General features: G+C 44.2%; 1 protein-coding gene across 1 annotated transcript in view; it reads left to right on the top strand.

Annotated features, from left to right (window-relative positions):
* Positions 1 to 7,340: 7,340 nt before the first annotated feature.
* Positions 7,341 to 8,947, top strand: part of LOC103353754 (cytospin-A) — a 22,196-nt gene continuing 20,589 nt past the window's right edge. Inside the window, exons 1-2 of the mRNA XM_008276884.1 lie at positions 7,341 to 7,684; positions 8,397 to 8,525. Of these exons, the coding sequence (XP_008275106.1) occupies positions 8,486 to 8,525 (40 nt within the window). The 5' untranslated portion in view covers positions 7,341 to 7,684; positions 8,397 to 8,485. The remainder of the gene's footprint in view (positions 7,685 to 8,396; positions 8,526 to 8,947) is intronic.

The following is an 8,947-nucleotide window of genomic DNA, read 5'->3' as shown; positions in this document are numbered from 1 at the left end:
ATATTTTATAGCATTTGTGATTAGATTTTCTCTCGCGTAGTACTTTGAATGCTATACGGTTTCTTTTTTTGTGCGTAGAACCCAGCGGGCATCATAAGTGTCAGCGGCGCCGTGAGTTTGCCGCATTATTGCCGGAGTTTGAGATTATTCATGATGCAGGAGTTGGAAGGTCTGAAGTGGGTCCTATTACCAGAGATGAGAAGAAGGTCATTGTTGGCTGCTCTCGCCAGAGAGAATTCCTCTCGTCCGCCGAGAGAGACGTTATCAGCATAGCGTCCTCATTACGAGACCTCACTCCGAGCCGAGGACCCCGAGGCCAGGGAGGATATTAAAGCTTAGAGAAAGTTGCTGACATGGCGGGAGAGGGCATTCTTGACATCAATAGGGAAAAAAAAACATCCAAATCAACTAACTTGGTGGATTCAGATGCCTCGAAAGAGCTGCTGTGGTCAGAAATGGTTGATGCAAACCATACATGAGCGAAATTATCAATCAACAAGTTCTTTTTAATTTGTTTTGACTCTCTTTAAATAGGTGGAAAAGATCAAAATCCTAAACATGCTGCCAGGGTGTCTACATTTACTATATACAAAGAATAATACAGTGTGTTTTGACTGGGTGACATGGCTGAAATAATCACATTATTATGGGATGATTGCATTCCACTGTTGCACAATGCATCCCACAAATCTTTGCATATATGTGCAATCCTCAAACCTTTATTTATTTACAGGCTGCTCCTCGTGCAAAATTTAGTAAAACAATAGCAAATAAAACTTAACTCTGCTTCCACTAAAAACTGTTTTCCTTTGATGTCAAAGCATCAGCCGCCCCGGCGCCTCCAGCCTGCCCTCTGCTCAGACTGACTTCTTTGTCCCCGTGTGCCAGCTCCTGTAATCCCCTTAGTCTCACCACCTGCAGCCTTCGTATTATGTAAAGACATGAAGGAGACGTTATAAGAGCTGACCAGTCTGTCCCGCATCACACAGCTGAGCAAAGGTTGAAGATTCGACTCGCACGCCCGAACCCTGTCGGTGGGTTTTCCCGTCCCCCCTCCGGGAGTCCAGGGAGAGGAGCTTCAGAGACACAGAGCCGAGTGTTATCTGGCCTTGAACTCATCTGATTTAGCAGGAAGAAAGGCTCCAGAATGATTTTCAGACTCCCAAGACTGACTCCCGGCTACATCAGGCTGCTGCAGGTGAGTGTGTTGGTGGGTCCACTTGTCTCAGATAACCACTGATATGGAAATATTATTGGACAATATTTTCATTTATTTAATTGTAATTGTTGGGAGCATAGTGAGCCTGAATGACAGCAATTTAAGGGCTGAGTCATGAGCAGTGGATTGCACTTCATTGCATATCAGAAAACTTGTTTTTTTAAGTTTTTTGAAGAAAAAAAAAAAGGCAGAAACGTCTTGGGTTTGATGTCTAGATTGCGCAGCTTGTTCTGTATCTACTGAACCTGAGATGAAAGAGATAGCTGGCACTTCTGAGAGCAACCGTTGATGTAATAAAGTGTTTGCATGGTGCTGGTTTTATGAGTACTTATTGACAGGCCGCACATTTTATTCACTCAGCCTTATGCTGCCATTATACAGTCATTTTATCCAGTCCATTGTCTCAACAGACTCGGCTGTGACAAGATGATGAAACACGGCGCTATCTTATTATGTACACACAAACCGCATTCAGGAGATATTTCCAGGCCGCTGTTCCAGTAATTGTAGCATGGCTTATATTTTAGCTCGGTAGTAGTCGTGTTTACCGCAAACAATGGAGAAACCCAAGCCGGTGACAGTCCATTGCATTGTAAGTGGAAATGGGAACTGGGTGAGTGAGCTACAGGAATGGCTTCTTAACTGCCTGTGACACAGCTCCATTAGAGACTATGAAGTTTCTATTATTTGCTCCTCTATGCGCTTTATAATTGTCAAGGGTCCACGGAAAGGAAATTGTCCATGTCGCAAAATAGATGAGCTTTTTGTTTGTCAAAAAAAAAAAAAGACAATTTAGTAAATGAGAAAAGATGGGTTTTTAATCTCTCTGGGATTGGCGGGGGCAGGGGAGGGAAGAGGTGAGCTTATTGTGTCTCACTCATCGCAGTCATTTCTCTGTCTTTCCAGACCCAGGCCTACCACAACGTGTCTGTGACGCCTCCAGCTGAGAAGACGGTGCCCGGCGTGGCCGTGCTGCTGGGGGCCGTGGGGATCGGGATGTGCGGCTACAGCTCCAGGCAGTTGGCCCTCTACCACCGGCCCTCCGCCCGTGTGCTGCAGTGGGTCGGTACCCACACCGATGCCGGCACGGTGGCGCTCAGGACCCCCGTCCCGGATGTAAATCGCCGGGCTGGTACCAACCAGGAGATCCCGCCTCCCACATTCGTTGGCGAGAAAGTTCCCTCAAAGTAAACCGTGACGATAGCTCGGGTGTAGACTAAACCAGCGTCACAGGTTGAATTTCAGTAACTGCACTTATGCTTGTCTAAGATTGTAGCTATGCTGGCCCGTTGCACCAATGTGGCCCATGTGCTCTCTAAAGACGCGTGAGTGTGGATATCTGACTGAACCTGTACGCTGGCAGGGCAGTGGGAAAGATCTCTTGTAGTGACACGGAAATCTGTAACTAGCACAACACACATGAGGATAGTTTACACTCGACCGTGTAGCATTCACTAATATTGGAGCGTTTAGTGCACTGAGAGGGATTCGGAATGATTGGATGAGTACGTAACTAGTGCTGGAACTTCCCAAAGACTGTTGCTGAATGTGGCTTGAATGAGCGAACATGTTTAATTTGGAGACATTGTGTGTCTTTCTGAGTCCTGGCAATAAAAAGGGACTGATGCTTGGCAGTGCCCGTCTCTACACAGATGGCTGGCAACCCTCTCTCTGTGACCCCCCTCCTCCTTCCCATCCTTCCCCAGGCAGAAGGCCATGTGTAAGTGCTTGAGCAGCACACCCCTGCCCATGCCTTCAGTTGATTTCCTCTGAGGAGGAGCAGGTGCTATCCATCAACCGGCCTTGGCGTCGTATCGCTCGGCCAGCAATGGCTGTCAATCAAGAGAGAGCGATGGAGGCTTGAATCGGTGACCGGTGTCTCCTGCTCTGGGTAGGATACTTTTTTCCGAGGGTTTGGTCAGAGTGGTAAAGAACAGCGCATATGGCGACACATATGATATAAAAAAAAACACTCCAACAAATACATCTTGCTGGATTAGGAGTCCAAATTTGCCTGGCTGAGACGCAGCGGGAGGCAGGCAGACAAGGTGGAACGGTGATTCCTCCGGGATAAGCTCGTGTCCTCGGTGGGGATTAACCCCGGTGGAAAATCACCCCTGGCACACACACTCATTAACCTAATCTGGCATTAGAGAGACAAGGACTCGTGAGAAGCAGACAGTTCCTGGGCATCCCAACGTCGTACCATTCCCCCTGCAGTGTCCACCATTCGTCTCACTGTCATACGTGGATGTATGCGTTATTGCTGCTGGTGTTTTTAATTTGAAAGTGTAGCAGTGAAAAAGGGGACTTGAGACTTGGCGAGACACTGAGCGTGGTTGAGAATGAGTGCTGTGCCTTATAGGATTGCGCGCAGGATTATACTGTCTGTATTTATGGTGAGCATCTATCAGATGTGGCGATGACAGCAGTCATAAAAAGGGGAGAGTTTTATTTCTCCACGAGCAGAGAACACGATGAAAAAGGAAGTTCCCCGGCATTGTGCAACTTTGTGAAAAAGGGAGGATGGTTAGAAAGTCGAGCGTTTCATCAGCTAGAGGTCAGCCAGACCTTGTAATCCGTTTCTTTTTTTCTTCGTATCTGAAGAGCCGTCCTCTTCTGTCTGCCAAATTGGACAAGCGGCTGGTTGTGGCAGGTTGGGAGTTTTTTAGACCCTCAGTAAAGGCCCTCTAGCTCACTGGTGCAGCAGGTCACCAACAAAATGGTCGTAATCCACTCAGCAGAGCGGGCTAATGGCTTCGACTGGCATCAGGCACTGAACAATTGGTCACCTTACCCCGGACAGCGACTGACATCCATAAACAATTTCATAATGGGGGTGTAATAGCTCCAGAACAGCAGGGAAGCACACAGGCTACATTGCCGCATCCCACGCTCCGTTTTTTTTACATGCATGTCTGACTCCATCTGTTATAAAAAATCAAAGTCTGAAAGAATTTGTCACCGCACTGCATTCTACAGTCGCGTTCGGGCCCTGCGCTCCCAGGAGTTCTGAAATCGATGTGGGTTTGGGCTGGAGGCTGTGTAATGCACCTGGCTGGTTTTGATGGATTCTCTCTATACTGCAGTGGTGCACAGTGAGCACAGAGCACTGTGAAAACCTATTGATCTCAATCAGAGAGTGAGGGAGGAGAGCTTGTCTCCTCGCTGCAGAAAACTTCCCCTTTCGCTCAGCATCGCGGAGTTTATGAGGGGGAACTGCCAAGATAAAAGGAACACCTGAAAACGTGTTTGCCGTTGGAATTTAAAGGAAAAATAAATACGAGGGATGTTTGAAGGCACCGTGTTCGTCTGTCACGCGTCGGTGCTCATCCACTACAGGTCTACAAACTGGAGTTCAGCTGCGCCCAGTAAAGGAGAGATTTGTTCTGTTAGTCAAATAATCAATATTTAATGAAAAAGATGTTGGAAGAGATTTGTGAAATAAAAGCAGTTGGCAAACATTCAGCTTCACTGTTGCACTTTAGTCACAGCCGATCACTTCTGTACACTTCTGTGAAGAGAAGATGTTCTTTTTGTGCAAAAAAGGCAAAAAAAAATCCCTTTAGTCAAATAAAAAAATCATGTTGTTTTGATGTAATCTGGCTTAAAGAGATTCGACACAGTTTCCCAAAGAAATCCCGATGCTTTTAACTTGTCTTATTTCTTTTTTGTTGAAGCACTTTGTAACAAGAAACAGAAATAAAGTTTATTATTATCATTATGGCCTGATCACGAGCTGCACTATCTAAAACTTTAGAATTACTGATTGGAAGGATATAGTGAGTGAAAAAAAAAAAAGTTTTGAAGGGGTGAAAATGTCATGACATTCACACTATTCTCTGAAGGGAATAGTTGTGTTTGAGTCTTAAGTTAAAAAGAGAAAACTGAGCCAAACACTTAACCCCAGCTGCTGTCGGTGTTTAGTGGATTTTTCTGAGACCTGAGAAGATTTTTCCAGCCTCATATCGACCTGTTCAGGCGCAGAAATCACTAGCAGGTGTCTAAGGAGCGAAGATGCCACGTCACAACAATTTAAAACAGATTCTAGTCACGCAACAGATGAATAAATCTGGCTGGTGGACAAAAAAGCTGAAAATGTCATCTCTTGAAGGTCCCACCACCACATAACTCTGTGTCCATATGGTGTTTTTAATAGACTAGAAGACATAACTTGAGTAAAAAAAAAAGTCAACAGCAGAGTCGAGCATTTCCACCGTGACAAAAACAGGGATTCAGACTTTCAGGGTCTCATATGTTACAAACCTAAGAAGCTAATCCATCAACTCACAGGGTGGGACTTTTTCTCTCATTCTTCTTCAGAAATCAGTTTCCAGTTTGATGGTTTAATTCCTCCAATATTACTACTTTCCAGTAATTTTACAGGGTTCGAGCGGAATCGTAGGTGAGCTGGTGTGCTCAGCTGCAGCGAAGGGTGGAGGACAGGTGTTGGTAGATAAATATGTACATCAATACGCCGCTTTCATCCATAGAGATGAGTTTTAGGAGTTCAGTCGTTGATTAAGAGGGACTTAAACGTCATCTGCAGTGGAGACACAATAACAGGCTGCAGCCTCGTAAACAGCTACAGACCTGCCTACGGATAATGACTGATTGCATTTTTGATGAATATAATATAAAAAAGTGTCCATTTAAGTAAAGACTATTTGCAGATACAGTGCTGCCTGTTTATTGTCACACCCTCGCTCCAGGATGGAATTATGACTATATCTGGGATATTCCAATAAGCGGACTTCAAGATGGCAGCGAGTTTGGGTGCGAAAACTAGCCTATGTACAGAGGAGTATACAGAGGTTTAATTTATCCTGATTAACTAGCTGAGCAGTTCAGTTATGAGTGACGACATGCTCTGCAACAATGCTTTGATGTGCCCTAATTAATGTCAGACAGTGTGTGAATAACTCGGTGAAGCAGATCTCAGGTGAGCAACAAACAAACAAACACATTACCGGGGTGTGATAATCTGCCCCGTATGACCGACGCTAGCCCCGTGAGCCGTAACAATTGGCCTACCATGACTTTAAACAGGCAAAAGTTATTCCTGGAATCAATTTTGGGGAATTTCATTATGACAAAAACCAGATTATGACATTATTCTATGACAACAAATGGGCTGTTTTACTAAAGGTTATATAGGAAATGATTCAGGACTTCACTATTTTATGATTATAAACGGGATATTCTATAAAGCGGTACAACAATAAATGGGCAGCACTGTATGTGATCAATGTGATAGACTGTCCAGGGTGTAACCTGCCTCCGCCCTAAGTCAGCTGGGATCGACTCCAGCCCCTCCGTGACCCTACAGAGGATGAAGCAGTGTATAGAAAATGGATGGATGATGTACTGCTAAAAATGTTGGACGTCAAAATTCATAGATCCAAATCCTTAAAGTATTCAGGGCCAAGATTTGGAACAGATTACTAGCATATGGGAAATATTATATAAGAGTTTTTAAAAACAGTTGCAAAACAAAACTTTCATTATGGGAAAAGGATTGTAAAAAGTGTTTTATTGAGTGCATTATTGGATTTAAGTTTAATCACAGTTTCTACTTAAATCTGCACCATGAAAATATTAACTTTTAATACTTAAGTCTTGTGTTCTGTTTAGGTTTGATGCTTAAAAAAGCAGTTTTCCTGCTAAGTATAGTCTATATTTTTACTTTTTCTTTCTCTTTCGATATGACAATCAGATACTTGCATTAATGAAAAAGGCGAATCACATAGAGTTGAAACCAGAAGTTTACACACACTGTATAAAAAGACATAAAATAAAATGAGGAAACATGAGCGGAAAGTAGAATTTTGCCTGCTTGTGCTAAAATAAAGATACATACTTTAGATGTTATTGACCCTGTGTTCATATCATTGTATTCTACGGTAGAGGGTGCTTAACCACGTAAGAAAAGCTTTTAGAAATGAGCATTAGTCCATTTTTACGCATAATATGCCACAATATGTCATGAAACCAAATAGTAGGAATGACCCATATGATGAATGGATGGAGCTGTGTGGTACAGTAGGTCAGTGGGTCACATTAAAGAGAAGCAGACCCTCCACCAGAAGCAACAGGTTTGCTCTCACGCAGCCGAACTGTGCCCTCCAGCGGACACATCCAGCGCACACCGGAGCCATCGGTCATCCATGGTCAGAGTTGGTCTCTCTGTGTTGCTTTGTTGCGCGGATAAAAAAAAAACTAACAAAAGAAAAAACAGTATTCGTCTTTCCTAACAAGAGCAACAAAAAAAAATGTGGCTTAGTTTAAACTTTACTCAGTAGCTTCTGGATTTCTTCCCGTGTGCCGCCGCCTGTGCTCGGTGAGGACGCAGCGAGGCGGTGCGTCCTGGAGGAGCAGCGCTGGAGAAAGTACGGCGTGGAGGAGAAGCAGCAGAAGAAGAAGAGTTCACCAAACGTTTTGAGGTTTATTTATCCGCTTTCAAGGGTTTGTATCCACATTTGTTGGCTTTTAAAATGGAAGTTTTTAACGTGATGGATGAAAAGTTAGTTTGTTAGTTTGTTGACGCTTCGGGGTTGCGTCCGAAAGTTTTGATTTGCGCGTCTGTGGCGCAAATGTTTGGCTTCAGAACGATGTTTTAATCTTTACTTAAATTGAATTTTACTTAGTTTGGACTGCTTTAGTTGTTCTTAATGGTGCGGATTGCTGCCGTTGTGCTGGTTTTTGGTGCATTTCTTCAAATCATTCATATGCTTTGGCAGACAACAGCTTTGTTTGTCTCATGTGGTCACACTGCTGAGTCCTGACTGAGTCTCATTAACCTCACTATGTAAAAAGCGCTGATTTTCATACCATTCAAATGAGCAGCATGAGCTACATTCAGTTGTGAAAGAAACGAGGCTGGTTCTGTTCTGTTCACTGCATTAGTTCTCAGCTGTGCATGACTTTACCCATCATTCTACTGGATCAGGGATCTCCAGCTCTGAGCTACTGTCCTGCAGGTTTTAGATGTTTCTGTACTGCAACACACCTCAAACTAAAGGATCTCCTACACCTTGTTGTCAAGTTCTACACAAGTCTGTTAATGATCCACTAATTTGAGTCAGGTGTGTTGCCATATGGAAACGTCTCAAACCTACAGGACAGTAGCTCACGAGGACCGGACTCAGAGATGTTGTCCCTCTCCATCTGTGTGTAGGTCACCTCTACTGTGCCACTTTGGTCTGGGCTAAAGTGCAACAAGCACCTGCAGGGCCGCATCACTGGCCCAAACCCTATTACCGCAGCATGGGCAACTTTTCCAGCAAGGACGGACATGGACCCACAGGTAGGTCAGCACTCAAACACACACACACACACAATTTTGAGTCTCCAATGTATTTTTTTTCTTAAATTAGCTCTTGTCACGTCACCTCCCTTGAACTTTCTTTGCCGCCTCCTCTCTGTATCCTGAAATGGATTTCAAATAGTTGGCATTGTCCACAGACGGCTGGCGATGTGTGTGTTGGCCTCATGTTTTGATTTTTTATTTTAAAGTAATGCCAGCACACCTCAAAGCTTTGATTTGTGTAGTAGAAGAAGAAAGAGGAGGAGGAGGAGGAGGAGGAGGGGAGGAAGAGGAGTGATTACAGTAAGAGTGAGCACACTAGAATTCCCTAAAAAGAGAGGGTGGATGAGGAGTGATCAGGAAACTGAAGACAACAAAAGGAGAAGCAAGTGGAGAGGATGTGTGTGTGTGTGTGTGTGTGT

Source organism: Stegastes partitus, unplaced genomic scaffold (assembly GCF_000690725.1).
Source record: "Stegastes partitus isolate 25-593 unplaced genomic scaffold, Stegastes_partitus-1.0.2 Scaffold82, whole genome shotgun sequence".
Classification (NCBI taxonomy): domain Eukaryota; kingdom Metazoa; phylum Chordata; class Actinopteri; family Pomacentridae; genus Stegastes; species Stegastes partitus.
The sequence above is the reverse complement of the archived record's forward strand: the minus strand, read 5'-3'. Positions and strand labels throughout refer to the sequence as shown.